Source organism: Dermochelys coriacea, chromosome 2 (genome assembly GCF_009764565.3).
Source record: "Dermochelys coriacea isolate rDerCor1 chromosome 2, rDerCor1.pri.v4, whole genome shotgun sequence".
Lineage (NCBI taxonomy): Eukaryota > Metazoa > Chordata > Testudines > Dermochelyidae > Dermochelys > Dermochelys coriacea.
In genome coordinates, this window is record NC_050069.1 from 121,800,871 (window position 1) to 121,826,084 (window position 25,214).

Here is a 25,214-nt window from a genome sequence, read left to right on the forward strand (position 1 = left end):
GAAGGTAAAGATTTTGCTATCAAGGCTCTTTACTCCTACTGAAACACCTAATTTGGTATTACAGCCTTGTTACCTTTTGAAAATAGTCTTTTTTACTGCAGTGCTTGGACTGCTTGGGTTGAAGGGTTTTAAAAATAAAACCATTACAACTTTACACAGTTTATATTCATATCTTAACTACAACAAAAGTTAGACTTAGATTTGAGTCATCATCTAGACCCCACTTCCCTCAAGTGTGCTGAAAGCATGCTCCTAACTTCTCATAGTGCTGTACAGATCCTTGCTTCCTGTTAAAATGTATATTCATACATTCAAGATTGAAAATATGTCTAATACAGTTAACATCATTTATGCCACATCTGCTAAGTAATCCCAATATTACTGCATACTGCGAGAACAATGTCCACCTAATTTTATTCTAATTTCATGTACCTAGGCACATACAAACTCTTCTTGCAAATTCTGTTACCAAGTTTGTGCATGCACAGACACGCAGACTATTATTATTTATAACCACCACACAGGTCAATCAAGATCAGACTAGGCTCTCTGTAAATATAACAAGCAACAGGCACTGCCTCCAACAGATTACATTCTAACTTAAACAAAGACACAACAAGTAAATGGAACAATAGGTGGCAATGCATACTAATGAACATAGCTAGTCTATTTGCACAACTTAATGCTTCTCTCTCATATTTAGGCAGTTTATTTTAAAGATATTTTTTACAAAGTATTAGCTATTCAGTCGTAGATTGTTCAGCGTACGTAACGATATAAACCCATTTAGAGACTAAAAATCAGGCCCAAAATCTGGATACAGTCACCAAAAGGTAACTTGAACTAGATTCCAGAGGACTTCATAGGTCAAGAGGAGCAACTTAAAATAAACACAGATTCTGAATGTCAACCAGCATAAACAAGCCAAAACTAGAGTTACTGTATGAACTTGCTCTGTCTGGCATCAGTCAGACTCCTAGAAGCAGGATTTTGTACCAGCTGTACTCCGTTAATCGTGCATGCAGAGAGACCAGCAAAAAGGACACTGGAGTAGACTAAACAGGACAAATCCAAAGTGTTAACAAGGACCTCTGCAATAGCAGGAGAGAGGCAATGACTCACTCTGGCAAAATGTGACATAGGGCTGGTCACAGCACAGACAAGATACTGAAATGTCAGAACAGCTTCTAATCATAGGAGAATGCTGTAAGAGAGACTCAGAGAAAGACTGTAAGAAAAGTAAGTTGCTAAAACTGATGGCTCAATATCACAAGCTGTAACTAGTATGTTACAATATTTGTACAGCATAATAATACATGGCTACTTATACAGCGCTTTTCATCTGCAGATCTCATAATTTGTATAACTGAATGTGGCAGTTTACAAAAGGGACAGCAGAAAAATTTAAACTTCCATTGCATATCTGCTGCTGTATATTTCAATTAGCCATGTTCAAGAATGAATCTATCCACTGAAACAGTCTTCTCTCATATCACAATAGAAAACTGACATACTCCATTAGGTGGCAGTGTAAGATCAGTCTGTTACATCTTCCCGGCTGAAATGTTTCAGAAACTGGCCGTGGGAAGATGCAAGCATCTGTACCGAGTGGGTGGATATAGAGCTAATGTGGAATGTACTTAGCATGTCAACATTTGCTTTCATGTACGAGACTGATTCACAGTGATGACCCATGCAGCATGGAAAACAACAAACATTATTCCAAGAGAATTTCTAACCACATTAGATACAGTTAGGTATGATTGCAGTTGCATTCATTTTCACGGTCTGGCAAAGGTTACATAGAAAAAAACGTAGTACACACTACCTTGTTCAGCTGTTTGGACTAAGTATATCTATTGATAGAGCAAGTAATCATTCAAAACAAGTTATCTGTAGGTCTGAATTTCATTAACATTTCTCCCACTGTTATCATGAAATGATATTGTAAATTCTTTTCTTTTTCTGTTTTAAAATTCTAGGCATTAAATCATTAACCCCAATCTGTTCTCGTAAAAATATCCTAAAAGGTAAAAATCAAACATACTTCACCACCACCCCTTTTTATTAATATTTTTATGTTACTTCTCCCTGTTTTCCAACTCTAGGCCACTACTTGGTACTACTACTTCTTCTGGGTTTCTGGCTGCATTTCCATAATATCATAGCCAGCAACACACCTTGGAAAAAAAATCAGATCTACTTTGAATTTCAAGCCACCAAATAAAAATAGAAGACACTTAACTCAATTTCTGTTGAATTCTTGCTTTACCTTTACAAGGTGCTGGCTACACTACAAAGCTAGAATTCAACAAGCAGACGCAATATTTTGAACAAACAACAAAGCCTGGTGAAGAAAACACACTAGCGTGCACTTGAGTTCCAAAGCTGGGTAACAAAGCCTCTTCTAATTTGACCCTGCTTTTATGTTTTAAGTTATAGAAAAAAGACCTGACAACAGCAGAGAAGAAATCGTTTTAGGAATGTATATTTGTTTGTAAATATTCAATCAGCATAATAAAGTCATGACTGTAAATTTTTATCACCAGGCCCTGGTCTCCTTGCAAAATGAACTTACATTTTTTTTAGGCACTTAGTTGCATTTTTATAACTACTAAGGCACCATGTGTACAAAAACAGCAGTTACGACTTTAAAAATATGAAGGACTTAACAATCAAAGACTGCCAATAAATATCAATTATTAAACTTGCGGGTTGAAAGATAATAGCTTGTATGCTGGGTACACCCATAAAATATTTATTAAACCCTGACTCATGCAAAAGCAGCAACAACTCTCATTTTCTTTTTCGCATTCAGACAGACTGGTCATGCAGACAACATGAAACTCCTACTTATATGTACATTTATTGTATGTACACTACTGCTGTAAAAAAAAAAAAAAAAAGTGACTTATTGAAATCACTGACAGCAGACTCATCCAGCTTCAGAAGGCATTCCCACCACTATTGTCAAGTAATTCATTATTCAAAGGCCCTTTTCACATAAATAGAAATAATTTGGGAATTGTTATGGGTTATCAAATTCCACTTTTTATCATCTGCTGATTATATACACAAAATCAAATACGTTTTCCCCATTCGTACAAATGGTTAAACATTGTTTTTTTAAAACTAAAAGCCATTCCTAGGGCTTGAGATGTTTTATCATTAAAACCTGAGTAACATATTTGGAGCCATCTTGAAAATACCAATCTGTATGAATCACAAAGCATGATTCATTTCAAAATGCATTTGCATTGGACAGGGTCCCATACATAATATTTAGAAAACCACATGAGGCAACTTTTTGTTTAAAAAGAAGAAAGCATTATGCCCGTTTTTTAAAAAACACACAGGGCAGGTGATTTAGTCATTTCACATAATTGAACCAGCTTTTTTGTCTCACATGCTATTCTGGTATGATCCTTTTTTCCCGTGTCTTTACTCTAGGCCTCGTGCTTTCTGGTCCCTCTTCATCTCCTGTTACCCGGCCACCTCCCATTTTCTCTCTCTTTTTCACCCCTTTCCTCCACAGCTAGTCCTCTTTAAATGCTTCTATTGTCTACCATTATTACCAAGGCTAGTATGCTGACATTTCCCGCCACCTCTATCAGGCAGCAAGCCAAGCTGCCCACAGAGCATGCAAATTCCACAAAGTCAGACCAGTGCTGCACACCCATGGCACATTCCTAAAGCTTGAAATTAAACCTGAGAAATGCATCCTAACTTGTGTGGGTGTTTAAATAATTTAAGTGAGTCAAAGATGTTGTGTAACCTAGTTCATCTTTGTGGTAATGCAGGATTGTTCTTTATTGTACTAGGCTTACTTCTAGTCCAGTTTTAAATATGCCAAGCAATGGGGAAGCTTACACCACTTTCACTAAGATTCCAAGGCCTAGTAAAGTTTATCATTAGAAAGTTTTATGCTTATAGCTAGTTGGTCAAAGTTTTCCCTTTCTTAATTTCATTGCATTAATCCTAATTGTGCTTCCTCTCCTCCCTCGATGGTTATGCACTTCCCGTATTTGCAGACTTGTGTCCCCACTTAATCAATGGTTAGCTAAGCTTTAACTATATAGCTTTTAAAATGTCCTTACAAACCAATCTTTTCAACCTCACAACCATTTCTGTTGTCCTTTGAATATCCTCCAATTTGAATAAATAAATAAATAAATAAATAAATAAAATAAAAAGACCTTTCTAGTAAGAGGTGCTCAGTATTAACCACAGACTTTTCCAGTTACAGTCACGGTTATTACCTCACTGCTGTGTCATGGAATATCTCAACACATGCAGCCCAAAACTGTATTGGTCCTTTTTGCTCAGATGTCTCACTACAAATTTGTTTTGAATTCTGTCACACCTAAAGGCAAGTTCTTTACCAGCATTATTACTTCCCAGATTCCTCCTCCCCATTACATATCTGTTTTTGGGATTATAATTTCCCAGACGTACCTTGCATTTTTCTAAGAGAATTCACCTCTCATTATTTTCTGCCCAGATCTTTTAGATCTTTCCACAACCTTTTGTATTATTTTTGTACCACTCCCTGCACACTAGTAACTGTACATTTTATAACATGCTACCTACTATTACTACACAATTAAAGAAGATATTAAGTAAGACTGGATCCAATACTAAACTCATCTGTACCCTTCTAGACTCCTCTTTCAATTTAACATTTGTTAAATTACATCCTTTGTTTACACTCCCTTCAGGCAGTTGTCAATCCGTGTGACAGTAATCGTAGCCAAGCTGATCTGAATTCATTTTGACAGTAAGGTTCTGAGACTGTATCCGAGGGTTTATCAAAATAAAGCCAATCTTAAAAATAACCAAGTCACGAGCAATAAGCAGCACTGGTTTATGAAGACTAGATCTTGCCAGACAAACATTTGTTTGGATACAGTTACAAAACTGACTCATTTCCGATGAATGGAAAACAGACAATGTAATAGATTTGGATTTTCTAGACATGTCATGATTACTCTCTCAATTTTTTACTAGGAACAGGATTCAGACTCCGAGAGAACAGTAATTGTCAGGATTTAGGGTGGTAAGAATTCAAGTATTTTACAGCAATAAATGTGGAAATGAAGATATTCAAACTTGAATAATGATAATTATGTAACAGAAGATTTTATCCATTGTGGCAAGAATAAAGGGACAATATCCTAATTAAATTCCAAATGCATATATAGTTATGATAACCATTTAAAAAGATACACTGTCAAATCTGAGAGAGGTAAAAAATTAGAACTTTCAGCTTTCTTGATTCACAAGTGTGCATCATGTTGCCCCATTCTTGTGTGAAGGAGAAGATACTGAAATAGTTCATCTCCTTTGCTACTCTGAAGAACTGGACAGAGAGATCACAAACAAATCATGCACTCCAGACAGAATAGATCCCATAGTAAAATAATTTTAAACAGCCTTTGTTTTTGAAGGGGTTGATATCTTACTTCCGAGGAACTTTATTTCTAAATGCTATTTTAGGTTTGATTATATTTTTGGCATTGGTAGTGTCCCTTTAAAGCCCTATGATAGATTTATAATAAGGGAGTAAGTTTATTACAGAGCAATTTTATAAAGTCTACAATATTTGTGAACAAAAGCCAAGGGGTTTGTGGTTAGAAACCAATATTAATGTTTCAGTAAAAGTAAACTAGTTGATGGATACATAAAACATATTTCACATTGCAATACTAGAAGAGATATCTATCTAAACATGCTTAAAAGCCCCACAGAACTCAAGCACAACACTGAGAGTTCTATAACTGCAATGTATAAACCCTCAGACCCTAAATTATTTGCCAATCCCCAAACTGTAAACATCACAAGATTCAATGAACTAGGCCTTCAGATTATCTGACGTTCTTATCAATCATCCAGTAATATAGACAAAAATTAGGATCACCAAACACCACTGAATACTAGGTATTGTGCCATCAGCTAATTGAATTTTCTTGTCTTTTCCCACCATCTAAGCTGTTAAACTTTTCTGGAATTCATATAATGATGTATAGAAAAAACCACTAAGAAAGTGGATTAAAGGCATTTGGTACTCACTTGTCTATCTCAATACCAAGCGGATTAGCTGGACGTAGAGACAAGGGGGGAATCCCTTTGTTCCTGTCAGTGCGCGTGTCATAATAGTTCATTTCATCAACCCAGACAGCAGACTGATCCAAGATACCTAGAGAAAACAAAGCACATATCCTTAAAACAACAAAGGCTGTCCAGCACCATCAACTTCGGCCATACTGAATTCATTTGAAAAAGCCTGAAAAATATAAAATGCGTGCCTATGTAATATTTTGGAAGATACAGAGCAAAACAACCTGGATACAATTATGCTAAACTATTTGCTTAGTGTAGCTGGGAAGGTATCAATAGCAGGGCATCACATCTTACATTTCACAGACTGCACTGTTCTGTTTAAGATACAAAGTACGAACGCGGAAAAGTTAACAGGCAATAATAAAATAGCACTTTTCAAAGTCTTTTACTCATCACCTCCAACTCTGTCACCCGCCAGACATACCAGCAGTTAATGTGGCAGTCTCTCTTTTCATAGATTTTGGGGAAGATTCCTCCTTTTTCACCACTCAGCCAGAACAAAAGTCAACGCTGGCCACAAGCCCCTTAGCTAGCAAGTCCCCCAGTATGTGGCAGTCCTCAATGAGCGTAGAGCAGAGAGAACTGGCTTCCTCCCAACAGCTCAAGCACAGGGAGCATGTCAAGGTTATGGTTCAGGGAAAGGAAGGCAGGGCAGGGTTGCTCCAACCTGCACTCGGCAGAAAATCAGCTCCCTTTTACGATGCACCCAGCTGAAGCTGAACACAGAATCTGGCCCTCAGTCTTTTGCTGTTTGGCGAACCAGAGATTTCTTCTTCCCCCAAGACTTCCCCCTCCCACGAGTTCCTAATAAAGTTTGAAATATTAAAATTTAGATTGTAAAACATTAGAACAGCTCTGGGGAAAGTATGTGTTATTTAACTGCCATCGGAACCATAGAAAACAAGAACCTAAACTGTTGCTTTTGTGTAGACTCTTACATAAACAGTGCCTGTCCTAATCTCTCAATGAGCTAGATTGAATAAAAAAAAATTTAGAATCCAAAGGACATTTTTGACAGGATTGTAGATGAAATTTGGGGTTAGACTTCTTGACAACGTTAATTATTAAACAACACACAAGAAATTTCCCCAAAAAGGTCTTTTTTGTGTGTCTTACTGAGTATTAGTTGCTAATGTTGCTTAATTATAACAGTGTCCAACATTCAACTCCTTTTTTAAAAGGATAACAGTCAGAAGGAGCTATAGGTGTACTGTCCACGCATTCCTTTTGTGTCTTTTACTGATTCATTAGGCTTAATAGCCCATTAAAGAACTTGATTACTGGGACTATCATTTTTGCAAATATTAATATCAATTCTAAAGGGTAGGAGTGTATGAAGGAAATCAAAGAGTTTTCACTTTCAGAAAAACAGGTGCCTTCAGTGACCAATGTATAAGTATACCTAAAAGGCAGATTTCAACCCAAAATGTGTATTGTTAGTATATATTTTGCAAGCATTAAACAAGTAAAGAGTGACTAAGGAACTACCACCAGTGGGTTAAATTTTACAAATAAATGTTATTTACAAAACCCAAAACATCTAGTCAATTTTAATTATTTAGCAAAAATAACTAAGTTTGAACGAGGCAAAATACCTATTTTCTCAGGTTTCAGGAGTTTGAAGGAAACAGTTGAAGTTCCTCTGCCACCTGATTTTGTAGTGACAATAATGTCCCCCTTATCGTTTTTAGCTTGTCCCACTCGACACACTATTTTACTGGCAGACATCCATTCAGCAGTCAGGAGACAGTTGTGTCCGCAGATTGTTAAACCTGGAAATCAAAGACTTACTGTGAATAAAACTGAAGAAATACACTCTGTCTTATAATAGTTAGTTTTCTGTTTATCTAGACATGTTATAAACAAATAAATGAATTCTGCCAACTCTGTCTTTTATAATTTAGATGGATAATACTGATGTTTATTTTTAAGCATTTTTTCCTATTTTTATACATTAAACTTTCACAGTTATGGAAACTTATGGGTGGTGGCAGTCAGACAATTATTTAATGGCAAATAGATTCAAACTATTAAGTGTTATAAATTGTCAACATCACATGTCAAAATAAACAAAGTAAATATCCTTAAAATCAACAAATCAGACCCGTTATTACTATTCATTCCCTAATCCATTTGTAACAAGTCTAATTCAAAAATCTAAACAATTGGATTTTGACTAAGTTCTCAAGCAGCATTTTTCGTACTTTGCCTATCTTTACATTTTGATTACCACCAACGTAAATATTTGTTGTGGGTTTGTGTATGTACAGTGAAATCAATGTTTGCTGACATTTACTGATAAAAATCTAATCCTTCCAAGCCTAGTTATAGATAATTGAAATATAAAATACATCTACTAATATGTAACTTTTCTATAGCACTTTGTAGACCCAATACAGTAAGGAAATCATGGGTATATTTTTCAAAAGCACATAGGTCACTTAAGAACCTGTCCTACTGATTTTCAGTGGGAGGTAGGAACTTTTGAAAATTGAACTTAAGCTCCTAATCATTTATATGCTTTTGAAACTATTTCTCCCTACATACTAAGTGCATTGCTGATTGGCCTCTATAGCTTCAAAACACTGTACAAATATTAAATTATTCAGTTATAGGAGTCTAGATTAGATCCTGCCCCAGTACAGATGGTACATCACTGTAATCAGACAATGGCAGGGTTTTTTTTTTTAAATTGGGTTGGTTTGTATTTTCAATTTCTAAAAACCTCTTACCAATTTAACAGATACTTAAATGAAAAAGGTCAGCATGTGTCACACAGCCCCAAACATTCCACGTTTTCTTTTCTCATAATTTAATTCTCTGACCGTACACAGCTGACAAATTTGGCACGTTTGAGGTTTTTATCAGATAGCACAACATCTCTACCTGGGCAAATTCATTTTTTTTTAAGGGGACAAACTCTTGTTACCATAGAGTGGAATATTCAGAAAGAATTATTTTTAAAATGTATAGGGATGGTAGATAAATTACATATTTTTTAAAGGGGACCATCCACTGCCTTCTTCATTCTATTCAGCAGAATGGTAGCCAATACTGATTGCAGTACCTCTCCAGTTCATACACTGAATGAGAGCACCCTTTTTTGGCAATAAGACAATGATGCCATTTGTAGAATATTACTAGAAGCTATGGGATACTAAGCTGATCAACATAATAAGGGAGTTTATATGATGGAAGCAGATGTGCAGTGAAGTCGCATATAGGCCTAGGTGACTATTGTGATATTATGACTGGAGTTGGACAAGGATCTGTGTTATTTAACAATCCTCTTTGAATTAGCAAACTGGGTGATGAAGAGGGCAACAAAAGGCACTATGGATGGTGTAAAATAGGTTAGCGGAGATAAATTACATGACTTTGACTTTGCTGATGACATTGTTTTACTAGTATGATGTGGAACTGAGTGATCCCCCTTATATCAGATGTAGAACTGGAAGCAGCAAAAACTGGATTGAAAGTAAAAAGTTATAAAGGTCAGAAACTGGACAACAGATGCAAAGATATATGTGAATGGAAAAGAAATTAAACAGGTAGAAGAGTTCAGCTACCTGAGGAGTATGATGACATTTGAAGGGGACTGTGAAAGATATTCATACAAGATTAGGAAAAGCAAAGCAAAAGAGGTCTTTTACATCAAACTAAATCATGTGACTGTACTGAGCTCACTACTGTACATAGCAGACAATGGTTAACACAAAGAGATTGATGGGTAATCTCCACAGATGGCTGAAGAAGATATTACACATTTTATGGAAAGACAAAACCAACAAATGCAAGAGTAAGAAAGGTGACAGAGCAGGACATGTTAGAAAATATCAACAAAAAAGAGAAGGCTCAGGTGGTTTGGACACGTACAACATACAGAAGCTTGGAGCAAGTGTTAAGCAAGCCTTGTACCTGTGGGAGAAAGGAGAAAGTGAGGAAGACCAAGGAAGAACTGGCAGAAGACAGTGACCTAGTAAACTGAATGTGCTGGCATCACGTGAACTGCCACAAAACTAGAGAGTGACCGTAATCAGTGGAGGAACTGGACTCTCAGATATGTCAGTGGTACCAGAGGAACTAAGATCTAAAGTAAAGGTGACCAGCAGAGAAATAAACCTTGTCTCTGTGCAGTTGTGTGTTATTGTTTGGGGGCACAGGGAGGTTGCTTTTTTGTGATAAATTAACAATATCTGAATGAAGGAAGGAAGGAAGGAGGGAGGAAGGAAGGAAGGAATAAATAAGAATGGTTTTATGTTTGTGTTTTACCTTCAGAATGTATGAAATATCAAATCTTGTCTTTTCTGCCTTTTGCCCATGAGTTTTTTTGAAGGACAAAAGTAAGAGGCTGGAGTGAAACTTTTCTCAGCCCTGACTGAAAAGGTGTGAGAGTTGAATCTTTAACAATGAACTTTTTCCCAAGTGTGTGATAGGAGTTTGAATTAAGTAGGTGCTAAAAAAAAAAAAAAAAAATAAAGAAATCAGACTTTGAAACCTGGGAAATTGAGAGGGAAAGTGATTTTTAGTCACTGTTTAAAGACTCTTGTTTTATGATATAATTGCCCCTAGTTTGTCAAGTATACATAAAGTCTTCCCACAAAACCAGGGTAGACAACACCAGACTTTTCTAGTGTAAAGACTAACAAGGGGAAAAAATATTTTTTTTTAAATTATAACATTTAGAATGTCTTTATACATCAAAAGAAGCAAAAAAGAGCACCCTTTTTCCTCCTTTGTAGATCAGTTTTAAGGTTCTCTCAATAAGATTCATTTAATTACTATTTAATTTAACTTGATGGAATAATTTAACTTTGGATTTTCAGTAAAATATGCAGGAAATGTTTATATTTGTGCAAAATCGTTTGAAGATTTCTACATTATTTAAGAGTTTCTTTCCTGCCTTCAATTTTATTTCTTAAATAAATATTACTACCTCAGGGAATATGAGACTTAAGATGTCCACTAACTTAAAAATTAGCTATGATCCGCTTCACATCACAGAATAATAAAGGACATGGCACTATAACGTATGTACTCTTCATTAACGTTTTGCATACCACGCTAAATATAGTAATGGCATAGGGCTAAAACTTTAAAGCTGACAAAGGATCTCCCTCGATACATATTTAAATCCAGAAACAAACTTTGTTCCCAAATGACAGAACCTCCTTATAAATGAAAAGTATTTTCTTAAATTTTCTGCAAGTGTTTTTAAAGGTTCATAAGTTTCAAAATCGTGAGTGACTTTCAACCTGATTGTCTTTAACAGAATGACATAAAAAGGCATATTCTCTTTCTTCATACATGTGGTACTCAGTTTATTCCCAAGCATACAACATTTTCTACTTTTTATTGAATTGTAATGCTTTTTGGCAGAGGGTGGGAAGGAGAGTTTAACTGAGGTTTATAAAAATATTAGGCCTCAATCCAACAAAGACTTACAAGTGTGAGTACTTCCATCGTGTATAACTCTTTGCAAGACTGGGACCTTAGGACTGGAGCACATGACTTATGAGAAGAGACTGAGGAACTGGGATTATTTAGTCTGCAGAAGAGAAGAATCAGGGGGGATTTTATAGCTGCTTTCAACTACCTGAAAGGGGGTTCCAAAGAGGATGGATCTAGGCTGTTCTCAGTGGTAGCAGATGACAGAACAAGGAGTAATGGTCTCAAGCTACAGTGGGGGAGGTTTAGGTTGGATATTAGGAAAAGCTTTGTTACTAGGAGGGTGGTGAAGCACTGGAATGGGTTACCTAGGGAGGTGGTGGAGGCTTGACAAAGCCATGGCTAGGATGATTTAGTTGGGGATTGGTCCTGCTTTGAGCAGGGGGTTGGACTAGATGACCTCCTGAGGTCCCTTCCAACCCTGATCTACAATTCTATGTCTATGCTGCGATAAAAAACCCATGGCACTAAGTCTCAGAGCTCAGGTCAGCTACATGGGATCACAGGACTCGGCTGTGGGGCTAAAAATAGCTGTGTAGACGTTTGGGCTCAGGATGGAGCCCGAGCTTTGAGACCCTCCCCACACATAGGGTCTCAGAGCTTGGGCTCCAGTGCAAGCCACAAGTTCTACACTGCAATTTTAGAGCCCCAGAGCTTGGGCCCCGCAAGCCCAACTCATCTGATCCAGGCCAGCCGCAGATGTGTAAATGTACCTTTAGACACCCCCAAGAATAAGCTAAATGTGAATTAAGCTAAGATAAAATTTACTATGACTTTCAACTCTCCTACATTGACACAGAAGATGATTAGCAGCAAAAATTTGAAAGAAGACTTATTTACACTGTAAAGTAATGCACGATTGCCCAGGTGTATTATTGGAGGGTGTGTGTTGTGTCATAGCGTGACTTCAGATGGCAACACAGAGTCCAGATGAATTAGCTGGAGTGCTAAAAAGTACAACAGAAGTAGTGTATATATAGTGCCTTTTACCTAGATATCTCAAAGGTTGTTTTTTTTTTTTTTTTTGCTTTGTTTGGGTGTGTTTTAAAACAAATATTCACTAAGGGGTTTGAAAAGGGGGTTTGGATTGTGGTGCTTGTTTGGGGTTTGCTTTTGCTGGGGGGGGTGGTCTTTTTGGTGTGGCTTGTGTTTCCCAGATTAACAGGATTTAGGTGGGAAGGAGATGACAGATACAGAGGCAGCTGTGGGAGTGACTCCTGCAGTGAAAGACACATTGAGGATGACTGGATGTGGAAGCTGTGGTATGTACATGATCCTGGAGGGGGGAACCGGTAAGAGTTTTTTCTGCATGAAATGCCGTCTGATAGAGCTGATGGAGGAAAAGATCCGAGGTTTGGAGATGCAGGTGGAAAGTCTGGTTGAGTTTAGGAAGGGGTTTGAGCAGATGATGGAGCAAAGATATGAGGTATCTGAAGGGAAAAGCTCAGACTCACAGATGGAACCAGGGCTGGGGAATTTTGAGGAGAGACTGGATGAGGTAAGTGGTCAGTGGAAACATGTGACTCAAAGAACCAGGCAGAGAAAAAGACGGGATAGTGAAGGAGAAATATAGCTTAGGAACAGGTTTGCAGAGTTGGAAAATGAAGAAGGGGCTCAGCAGGTACTTGTTGAAGGTGGAAGAGTAAGGAAGAAGAGAAGAGAGGCTAGCCCTATAGAAAAAGGGGAAGAGTCAAGGGAGACTACACCAAATATGAGCCCCAGGAGGATACAGGATGGGTTGAAGAAGATTGTAAGGGAAAATAGGAATGGAAAGAACTTGCAGCCAGAGAGAACAGGGGAGACACTGGAGAATAGCACTGTCACCAGGAAAAGGCAGGTCTATGTGATCGGGGACTCTTTATTGAGAAGAATAGACAGGCCTGTAACTAGAGCTGATCCTGAGAATAGAAGGGTGTGCTGTCTTCCGGGTGCTAAGATACGGGATGTAGACCTGAGGTTGAAAAGGATCCTAAAGGGAGCGGGAAAGAATCCCCTAATTATCCTTCATGTGGGAACAAATGATACGGCTAGATTCTCGCTGGAAAGTATTAAGGGAGACTATGCTAGGCTGGGGAAGACGCTTAAGGAAATTGAGGCTCAGGTGATCTTTAGCGGGATCCTTCCTGTTCCTAGAGAAGGGCAACAAAGGTCTGACAAGATTATGACTGTCAACAGATGGCTTAGGCAGTGGTGCTATAAGGAGGGCTTTGGGATGTATGACCACTGGGAGGCATTCACGGACAGAGGTCAGTTCTCTCGGGATGGACTTCATCTCAGTAGGGAAGGAAATAGACTTCTAGGATCGAGGCTGGCACAACTGATAAAGAGAGCTTTAAACTAGGAATTGGGGGAGATGGATGGGAGATGTCCAGAAAATCTCCACGCCAGATTTTAGCATTGAGAGGGAAGAAGATGAAGTAAGAATGGATACAGCCGTGGGTAGGAGAATGTATATAAGGAGTGAGGGCAGTGTGGATACTAGTCTAATAGGTTATACTGCATGTAGAATGACTGTGCCTAATAGGGTACAAAATGTGAGCGAGGCCAAACAGCAAAAATTAAGATGTTTGTACATCAATGCGAGGAGTCTAGGTAACAAAATGGAGGAACTAGAGCTACTGGTGCAAGAAGTGAAACCAGATATCATAGGGATAACAGAAACATGGTGGAATAGTAGTCATGACTGGACTACAGGTATTGAAGGGTATGTTCTCTTTAGGAAAGACAGAAACAAAGGTAAAGGGGGTGGAGTAGCATTGTATATCAATGATGAGGTAGAATGTAAAGAAATAAGAAGCGATGCAATGGATAAGACAGAGTCTATCTGGGCAAAAATTACATTGGGGAAGAAAACTAGTAAAGCCTCTCCTACGATAGTGCTTGGGGTGTGCTATAGACCTCGGGGATCTAATTTGGATATAGATAGAGCCCTTTTTAATGTCTTTAATAAAGTAAATACTAATGGAAACTGCGTGATCATGGGAGACTTTAACTTCCCAAATATAGACAGGAGGACCAGTGCTAGTAATAATAATAGGGCTCAGATTTTCCTAGATGCGATAGCTGATGGATTCCTTCATCAAGTAGTTGCTGAACCGACTAGAGGGGATGCCATTTTAGATTTAATTTTGGTGAGTAGCGAGGACCTCATAGAAGAAATGGTTGTAGGGGACAATCTTGGCTCAAGTGATCATGAGCTAATTCAGTTCAAACTAAATGGAAGGATTAACAAAAATAAATCTGCAACTAGGGTTTTTGATTTCAAAAGGGCTGACTTTCAAAAATTAAGGAAATTAGTTAGGGAAGTGGATTGGACTGAGGAACTTATGGATCTAAAGGTAGAGGAGGCCTGGGATTACTTCAAATCAAAACTGCAGAAGCTATCGGAAGCCTGTATCCCAAGAAAGGGGAAAAAATTCATAGGAAGGAGTTGTAGATCAAGCTGGATGAGCAAGCATCTTAGAGAGGTGATTAAGAAGAAGCAGAAAGCATACAGGGAGTGGAAGATGGGAGGGATCAGCAAGGAAAGCTACCTAATTGAGGTCAGAACATGTAGGGATCAAGTGAGACAGGCTAAAAGTCGAGTAGAGTTGGACCTTGCAAAGGGAATTAAAACCAATAGTAAAAGGTTCTATAGCCATATAAATAAGAAGAAAACTAAGAAGGAAGAAGTGGGGCCGCTTAACACTGAGGAGGGAGTGGAGGTTAAAGATAATCTAGGCATGGCCCAATATCTAAACAAATACTTTGCCTCAGTCTTTAATAAGGCTAAAGAGGATCTTGGGGATAATGGTAGCATGACAAATGGGAAGGAGGATATAGAGGTAGATATTACCATATCAGAGGTAGAAGCGAAACTGAAACAGCTTAATGGGACTAAATCGGGGGGCCCAGATAATCTTCATCCAAGAATATTAAAGGAATTGGCACCTGAAATTGCAAGCCCATTAGCAAGAATTTTTAATGAATCTGTAAACTCAGGAATAGTACCGAATGATTGGAGAATTGCTAATATAGTTCCTATTTTTAAGAAAGGAAAAAAAAGTGATCCAGGTAACTACAGGCCAGTTAGTTTGACATCTGTAGTATGCAAGGTCCTGGAAAAAATTTTGAAGGAGAAATTAGTTAAGGACATTGAAGTCAATGGTAAATGGGACAAAATACAACATGGTTTTACAAAAGGTAGATCGTGCCAAACCAACCTAATCTCCTTTTTTGAAAAAGTAACAGATTTTTTAGATAAAGGAAATGCAGTGGATCTAATTTACCTAGATTTCAGTAAGGCATTTGATACCGTGCCACATGGGGAATTATTAGTTAAATTGGAGAAGATGGGGATCAATATGAACATCAAAAGGTGGATAAGGAATTGGTTAAAGGGGAGACTGCAACGGGTCCTACTGAAAGGCGAACTGTCAGGTTGGAGGGAGGTTACCAGTGGAGTTCCACAGGGATCGGTTTTGGGACCAATCTTATTTAATCTTTTTATTACTGACCTTGGCACAAAAAGTGGGAGTATGCTAATTAAGTTTGCAGATGATACAAAGCTGGGAGGTATTGCCAATTCGGAGAAGGATCGGGATATTATACAGGAGGATCTGGATGACCTTGTAAACTGGAGTAATAGTAATAGGATGAAATTTAATAGTGAGAAGTGTAAGGTTATGCATTTAGGGATTAATAACAAGAATTTTAGCTATAAGTTGGGGACGCATCAATTAGAAGTAACGGAAGAGGAGAAGGACCTTGGAGTATTGGTTGATCATAGGATGACTATGAGCTGCCAATGTGATATGGCTGTGAAAAAAGCTAATGCGGTTTTGGGATGCATCAGGAGAGGCATTTCCAGTAGGGATAAGGAGGTTTTAGTACCGTTATACAAGGCACTGGTGAGACCTCACCTGGAATACTGTGTGCAGTTCTGGTCTCCCATGTTTAAAAAGGATGAATTCAAGCTGGAGCAGGTGCAGAGAAGGGCTACTAGGATGATCCGAGGAATGGAAAACTTGTCTTATGAAAGGAGACTTAAGGAGCTTGGCTTGTTTAGCCTAACTAAAAGAAGGTTGAGGGGAGATATGATTGCTCACTATAAATATATCAGAGGGATAAATACAGGAGAGGGAGAGGAATTATTTAAGCTCAGCACCAATGTGGACACAAGAACAAATGGGTATAAACTGGCCACCAGGAAGTTTAGACTTGAAATCAGACGAAGGTTTTTAACCATCAGAGGAGTGAAGTTTTGGAATAGCCTTCCAAGGGAAGCAGTGGGGGCAAAAGATCTATCTGGCTTTAAGATTCTACTCGATAAGTTTATGGAGGAGATGGTATGATGGGATAATGGGATTTTGGTAAGTAATTGATCTTTAAATATTCAGGATAAATAGGCCAAATCCCCTGAAATGGGATATTAGATGGATGGGATCTGAGTTACTATAGAAAATTCTTTCCTGGGTATCTGGCTGGTGAATCTTGCCCATATGCTCAGGGTTTAGCTGATTGCCATATTTGGGGTCGGGAAGGAATTTTCCTCCAGGGCAGATTGGAGAGGCCCTGGAGGTTTTTCGCCTTCCTCTGTAGCATGGGGCATGGTTGACTTGAGGGAGGCTTCTCTGCTCCTTGAAGTCTTTGAACCATGATTTAAGGACTTCAATAGCTCAGACATGGGTGAGGTTTTTCATAGGAGTGGGTGGGTGAGATTCTGTGGCCTGCGCTGTGCAGGAGGTCGGACTAGATGATCAGAATGGTCCCTTCTGACCTTAGTATCTATGAATCTAAGCTTCAACACCCTGGTTAGAGCAGGAAAACGTTATTATACTCTTTTTTTGTAGATGGCAAACTGAAACACAGTAAAGTTAAACAATTTGAACACAGTCACACAAGTCACTGACAGAGTAGGGAACAGAACTTGGGAATTCTATTTTATAATCCTGGGGTAAAATCCTAGTTCCATTGAAACCAAAGACAAAACTCTCAGTGGCTTTACTATAGCCAGGAAGTCACCCTTGGACTCTAACTACAAGACAAACCACCTCTGGCATAAGTAATAAGGTACACATATATTTAAAATGTAGATTACCAATTCAAAAGCATCCTTCCAAACTCATGGGGATAACTGTATATTATCATACTACCCATCGTGTATTTCCTCTGAATTTAAAGCTATCAGAATCACCAACCAGTTTCTTGAAGTCTAAAAATGTGGAATGCATCAAACCATTTCTCTGAATTTACCTATGAGGTCTGTTGGTCCAGCTCCCAAGTTTTCTCCTCTAATTGTGACTTTTGTCCATGAGATGCCTTCATTGGGAGAGATACCAGTTACAAGAGGGGGCTGGCGTGATCGAGACATGATATTTTCCTCCTGTGATTGGAAATCCAGTAATTCAGCAATCTGTTCAAAGAGGAACAATAATTAAATAAATATAGTATGTAGGTTTTTTACAAAATAATTATACCAAAAACTGAAAACATTAAAATTGTAAAACTAAACATCTTTTAAAAATGTTTTTATAAAAAACAGAGTTTTCACCACACATTTTCAACATTTTATATTACTAGATGTCCTTGCACTTACACGTATGTATATTCAATAACTCCAGTTCTGAATTATAAGTAAGAAAAGTAAAACATGAAAAAAAAATACATTAGAAACAAATCCATTAAGATTCATAATGGTAAGTCACAGTACACATGTATAGGGTCATAGTAGTCAGAATTAGGAAGAATCTACTCAGTCAAGTCCATCTTTGGCTTAGATCAGAGGTACGATACTACGTATGTTCACAACCATAACATCCGCCTTCATGGGGAGGCAAAGGATTCCTCAGGAGTAGTTTAGATAAATGATGAGCATATATCCAAAATGGAAGCGATTCTTACTCTGAAAGTAAGAGACAGCTCCCAATACCGAAATAAAGGAGAAATCAATATCATCAACCGCAACATAAAAAAATCCTACCTGGCCCAGAACAATATATGCTTTGAATATGTATTTAAACAGCACATGAAATTATTTGAGAATCATTTCTGGAATAGTGTCATTTTGCATTTCAAAATGCATTCGGGCAGGAGCCTGCCTGAATCATTATAGTTATCTCAGCAGTCATAAACACTAATAAAACTGCTGTGTCATGCAACTCATACTTAATCCAAGATTAATTCTGATACTAAACATCTTGTTGTTTATTAGTAACTTTCATTTGTGCTGCTTTGCAAGCCAAAAAGCAGATGCACACGGTTTGAAGCAACATTAGCTCCCACTAAGTTCTTTCTGCAACTGCTGCACAGGGATTCAGTCCAAAGAAGCAAATAGGTCCTGTAGTAACTTCAACAGTAGAGAAAGGGGCAAGCATAGCTGGGTTCAGGGACAGCCATCCACATATGATAAGTCCTGTCTCAAGGAGGATCACTTCATCTATTCTGACAGGTTTCAGAGTAGCAGCCGTGTTAGTCTGTATTCGCAAAAAGAAAAGGAGTACCCGTGGCACCTTAGAGACTAACAAATTTATTAGAGCATAAGCTTTCGTGAGCTACAGCTCAGTGAGCTGTAGCTCACGAAAGCTTATGCTCTAATAAATTTGTTAGTCTCTAAGGTGCCACGGGTACTCCTTTTCTTTTCATCTATTCTGTGACCCCCTAATCTTGCCAGGGAGGACAATTTTTTTTTTAAAACTCTGAGGGGGAACCTCCCAGCATTTAGTCCCCTCTGCACTACTTCTACCAGTTGCTCTTGGGTAGAAGATGATCTGGCATCATGTATTTATAACAGGAACTTTTCTGGGCTAGGCAAGCCAATAACCAAATATGATGCGTGAAAAAAATGGAAGAAACCTTTCAGCAAAACTTATATAGATGCTAGTGAGAATGTGACAGGATGCGATCCATGACAAATGACTTCTGAGTAGTCCAAAAATATATTAGTTCAAGGTATAAGTTAATATATTATGAAAGTAACAAAAGCACAGGTACAATATAAAAGTCAGCCTGGTGGCTGTCCAAAATGGATTAAAGCTACCTGTGCAACCTTAATTCAGCCTCTTTAGGCATATGCATTATAACTAGGCCCCTACCAAATTCACAGTTCATTTTGGTCAATTTCATGATCATAGGATTTTAAAAACCATAAATTTCATGATTTCAGCTATTTAAATCTGAAATTTCACAGGTTATAATTGCAGGGATCCTGACCCAAAAAGGAGTTGGGGGGGGCGGGGTGTCACAAGGTTATTGCAGAGTGGGGTTGTGGTACTGCTACCCTTACCTCTGCACTGCTGCTGGCAGTGCGGCTGCCTTCAGACCTGGGCAGCTGAAGAGTGGTGGCTGCTGGCCGGGCAGAGCTGCCACCACCAGCAGTGCAGAAGTAAGGATGGCATGTATGGTATGGAATTGCCATGTGTACTTCTGCGCTGCTGCCTGCAGAGCTGGGCCCTCAGCCAGCAGCCGTCACACTCCGGCCACCCAGCTCTGAAGGCAACAGTGGAGAATTAAGGATGGCATAGTATGGTATTGTCACCCCTACTTCTGCACTGCTGCTGCTGGGGCACTGCCTTCAGAGCAGGGCATCTGACCAACAGCCGCCACTCTCCAGCCACTCAGCTCTGAAAGCAGCAGTTCATCCAATCACAGACTATTTTTTCGACAGGATTCCTACCTCACTCAATGCATAGGATGTACAGGGCTCACTTAATGAGCACCTATTGAATATCTTGTTTTCCCTTCACTGTGCGACCCCAACCTATGCTTACTACACCCTATTCAAATCCTATTCTGAAGAAAGGATTATTAATTTCCTCAAAGCCTTTTCTGTGGTGCTCATCACTGCAGTATATGAGTGATTCATAAACATTAACTAACTTTCACAACACCCAAATGAGAAGGGGTATTATCATTCCCATTTTACAGATGAAGAACTGAAGTACAAAGAGATTAAGATCAAAGGTATCCACTAATTTTGGTAACTAATTTGAGATGACTAGGACATGATTTTTCAGAGTACTTTGAACATATGAAGTGCTATATAATACTAAGTATAGTTCCCATTCACTTCAGTTGCAACTGTGAACGTTCCACACTTCTGCAGATCAGACACCAAGATCTCAACTCAGGCACCCAGAAAATGAGGAACACAAAATTAGTAACCACCCATGAAAAGTTTGGTTAAGTGACTTGTCAAGCATCATATAACAACATTATGGCAAAAGACAGGAATATAATCCAATTCTCCAGGGCAGCAATCAACTGCCTTAATAATGAGATCACCCTCTCTCTTTGCATCCTGAGCCTCATTCATGACACACCACCCATTTGCTGCCACAAATGATGCACGGTCCTACAGACAAGTCTCCTTCACTACACAACCCTGTTTAATCCCCAAAGCAGGCCCATCCTGTGCACTGAATGAGGTAGGGGGTCTGTGGAAAAAATACTATGTAATCATGGGTACAAATACAGAAACTGTATCATGATGCATATGAACAAGGGGGCCGAATTAAATTATATATATAATCCTAATTCTGGCATTTCCTAGCTTTTGGGGGCTTGGTGTTGAAACCTTAATAATGTTCTTTTAACACAATTTTTTAGTAATTTCCTACATTTTTAAAATTTGGGTGGATTTTCAGAGGGACAGCAAAAGCATATCCCCTTAGAAATTCTGCCAAATTTAAAATCCCTGCACCAAACAAGAGTAGCTAGAACTTCTCTGTCATAAACATAAAGGGAAGGGTAAACACCTTTAAATCCCTCCTGGCCAGAGAAAAAACCCTTTCACTTGTAAAGGGTTAAGAAGCTAAGATAACCTTGCGGGCACTTGACCAAAATGACCAATGAGGAGACAAGATGCTTTCAAAGCTGGGGGGGGGGAGACAAAGGGTCCTGTCTGTGTGATGCTTTTGCAGGAGCAGAGCAGAAATGCAGGTCAGAACTCCTGTAAAGTGTTAGTAAGCAATCTAGCTAGATATGCGTTAGATTCTGTTTTGTTTAAATGGCTGATAAAATAAGTTGTGCTGAATGGAATGTATATTCCTGTTTTTGTATCTTTTTTGTAATTTAAGGTTTTGCCTAGAGGGATTCTCTATGTTTTGAATCTGATTACCCTGTAAGGTATTTACCATCCTGATTTTACAGAGATGTTTCTTTTACTTTAATTAAAATTCTTCTTTTAAGAACCTGATTGCTTTTTCATTGTTCTTAAGAGCCAAGGGTTTGGGTCTGTGTTCACCTATGCAAACTGGTGAGGATTTTTATCAAGCCTTCCCCAGGGAAGGGGGTGTAGTGCTTGGGGGGATATTTTTGGGGAGTAGACATTTCCAAGTGGGCACTTCCCCTGTTCTTTGTGTAACACTTTGGTGGTGGCAGCTTTTAACCTAAGCTGCTAAGAATAAGCTTAGGGGGTCTTTCATGCAGGTCCCCACATCTGTACCCTAGAGTTCAGAGTGGGGAAGGAACCTTGACATCTCAATAAAAAAGGTGTAATAATTTTTATTAACATGGGCAAAACAATATATTTTTCACTAGCCTCATTCTCAGAAGTGGCTGAAATGTTTTGAATGACATTTTCCAAAAACCTCAGCCTGAGGAAGACACCAGACATTCATAATTTCAGCCAAAATAGTTACAATTTTGCAAACTTATAACCAAGTACCAACTGAAAATATGGTCTTAGAATGTGAAATGCAGAGCAACCTTAATAATAGGAGGTGCTCCAAGCTCTGTCTCTAATAAATAAGATGTTCAAAGGTTAAGTACCTGCTTATCCTTCCTGACAAGTTTTGTGCCTATTGCCAAGTTTAAAAATACTGGTAACATAGTAAATTTTGACCACATGGATCAAAGGTAGCAGTTATCATAGGCCCAGATTCATCCCTTTCTGTGGGAACAGATCCAGGGAGGAGGCAGTATTGTAAGTCGAGGAGATGGAGTTCCTTCCTCAAAAGCTGGCTTTGGAGACTACTCTGAAACTTGAAAGATAACAGGGCCATCTGTGAACAAGTTGTATGTCTCTGGTCCCTGACAGACTCCCCACTCCTTCTCAGGCCCAGAGTTTGATGACTCTACTAGAGACCTACAGAGATTTTTCCAGAATCAAAGAATCATTAAAATGTAAGGATCTCGAGAGGTCTGGTCCAGCTCCCTATGATGAGACAGGATAGAAGAGAGCTTGCAGCCTAGGACTGTATTTTTCTCTTTGAGTGATTTCCACAGGGCCAGAAGGAAAATACTGTGCATTCTCCAGTGACCTGCCCACCTAGTCTCTATCCCCTCCATCCGTGTGAAGAGAGCTCCACAGAATATAGAGGTGTGTGACAGTGCCATGGAGGTAGCTAAGCACCCCACTTCTGCAGGAATTGGAAGACGGATGCATGGATCTGAGTGAGATCTGGACCATTATATTTATTGGACACATTTTAGAGAGATTTATATAGAATTTTAAACCAATGACCAAAACACGGGTCAAATAGGGGACTCTTCAGAGCCTCACTGGTAATGTGGGGAAAATCTCTAGAAGACAAAATGAAACAGAAAAGAACTATTTTATTATTGCTTGATTTTTCTTCACCAAAAATTTTTTCAGTTTCTTTTTACTGGGGGTAGTGCATCTTTCAAAATATCTGGGTATACAGATAATGTGTTGGCATTAAGACTAAACTCAAAAGTAATATTAAAACATATTTTGCTGGATTTCAGAAACTAGCACTTGATCTCTTTCCATGATGAGCTGAATATATGTAATAAAAATGTTGAGCCTCCTGAAGTCTAATATTTTTTCTAAAATATTTCTATATTTATTGCAGAACTGCTTTAAAAATACTTCACTGGAATAGGGAGCCTGAAGTAAATCTTAAAATGTTACAGCTGGACTATAGCATTCAGACTGTCTAGGAGTAGTTGAGTTTTCATTTATAACAATTGGCTTCATTATTTCACAGAATAGGTAAAGGTATATAAATGTATATCCTCCTAGCTACAAAGATTGAGCAAGTGCTTGGGACCATTCCACTAAAGAAGTTTTGTTCTGTATTTAGATGTATAATATTAAACAGAGCGCACATGCATGTGAAAAAGAATGTACCTAGGTCTTAGAGCATTTATATAAAGAAAACAGAAAGATGCAGAATTGTATGGGTTTGTTAATACTGGTGTAGAAGGAACAATGTAAAATAAAATGTTAAACAGTATTCTTCAAGGATCCCAACCACTGCAAGATATCTACTAAAAATACCACATACAACATTATAATCAATTTGCCAAATCTCTACAAGTAAAAGTTATCATTGCAGTTAATCTTCCAATAAACTTGACTCGTGAAGACAAAACAGAAATTATTCTCTCCAGTCTAACAGGTTTCAGAGTAGCAGCCGTGTTAGTCTGTATTCACAAAACGAAAAGGAGTACCTGTGGCACCTTAGAGACTAACAAATTTATTTGAGCATAAGCTTTCCTGAGCCACAGCTCACTTCATCGGATGCATTTGGTGGAAAATACAGTGGGGAGATTTATATACACACACAGAGAACATGAAACAATGGGTTTTATCATACACGCTGTAAGGAGAGTGATCACTTAAGATGAGCTATTACCAGCGGGGCGGGGGGGAACCTTTTATGGTGATAATCAAGGTGGGCCATTTCCAGCAGTTAACAATAACGTCTGAGGAACAGTGGGGGGTGAGAAATACCATGGGGAAATAGTTTTACTTTGTGTAATGACCCATCTACTCCCAGTCTCTATTCAAGCCCAAGTTAATTGTATCCAGTTTGCAAATTAATTCCAATTCAGCAGTCTCTCGCTGGAGTCTGTTTTTGAAGTTTTTTTATTGAAGGATAGCCACTCTCAGGTCTGTAATCGAGTGACCAGAGAGATTGAAGTGTTCTCCAACTGGTTTTTGAATGTTATAATTCTTGACGTCTGATTTGTGTCCATTTATTCTTTTACATAGAGACTGTCCAGTTTGACCAATGTATATGGCAGAGGGGCACTGCTGGCACACGATGGCATATATCACACTGGTAGATGCGCAGGTGAACAAGCCTCTGATAGTGTGGCTGATGTGATTAGGCCCTATGATGGTGTCCCCTGAATAAATATGTGGAAACAGTTGGCAATGGGCTTTGTTGCAAGGATAGGTTCCTGGGTTAGTGGTTCAGTTGTGTGGTGTGTGGTTGCTGGTGAGTATTTGCTTCAGGTTGGGGGGCTGCCTGTAAGCAAGGACTGGCCTGACTCCCAAGATCTGTGAGAGTGATGGGTCGTCCTTCAAGATAGGTTGTAGATCCTTGATGATGTGTTGGAGAGGTTTTAGTTGGAGGCTGAAGGTGATGGCTAGTGGCGTTCTGTTATTTTCTTTGTTGGGCCTGTCCTGTAGTAGGTGACTTCTGGGTACTTTTCAGGTTCTGTCAATCTGTTTCTTCACGTCAGCAGGTGGGTATTGTAGTTGTAAGAATGCATGATAGAGATCTTGTAGGTGTTTATCTCTGTCTGAGGGGTTGAGCAAATGCGGTTATATCATAGAGCTTGGCTGTAGACAATGGATCGTGTGGTGTGATCTGGATGAAAGCTAGAGGCATGTAGGTAGGAATAGCGGTCAGTAGGTTTCCGATATGGGGTGGTGTTTATGTGACTATCGCTTATTAGCACCGTAGTGTCCA

The 25,214-nt window shown here is 38.7% G+C and overlaps 1 protein-coding gene across 7 annotated transcripts in view; it reads right to left on the reverse strand.

The window, feature by feature from the left end:
• EXOC2 (exocyst complex component 2) overlaps positions 1–25,214 on the reverse strand; it is a 194,455-nt gene that overhangs the window by 154,097 nt on the left and 15,144 nt on the right. For all 7 annotated transcript variants that reach the window (XR_005290923.2, XR_006279050.1, XR_006279051.1 and 4 more), the window contains exons 2-4: positions 17,803–17,962; positions 7,716–7,892; positions 6,070–6,196 (exon numbers count right to left, since the gene is read on the reverse strand). Coding sequence is in view for 3 of the 7 variants with exons in the window: in XM_038388646.2 (XP_038244574.1) it covers positions 6,070–6,196; positions 7,716–7,892; positions 17,803–17,920 (422 nt within the window). In the remaining 4 variants the exon portion in view is untranslated. The remainder of the gene's footprint in view (positions 1–6,069; positions 6,197–7,715; positions 7,893–17,802; positions 17,963–25,214) is intronic.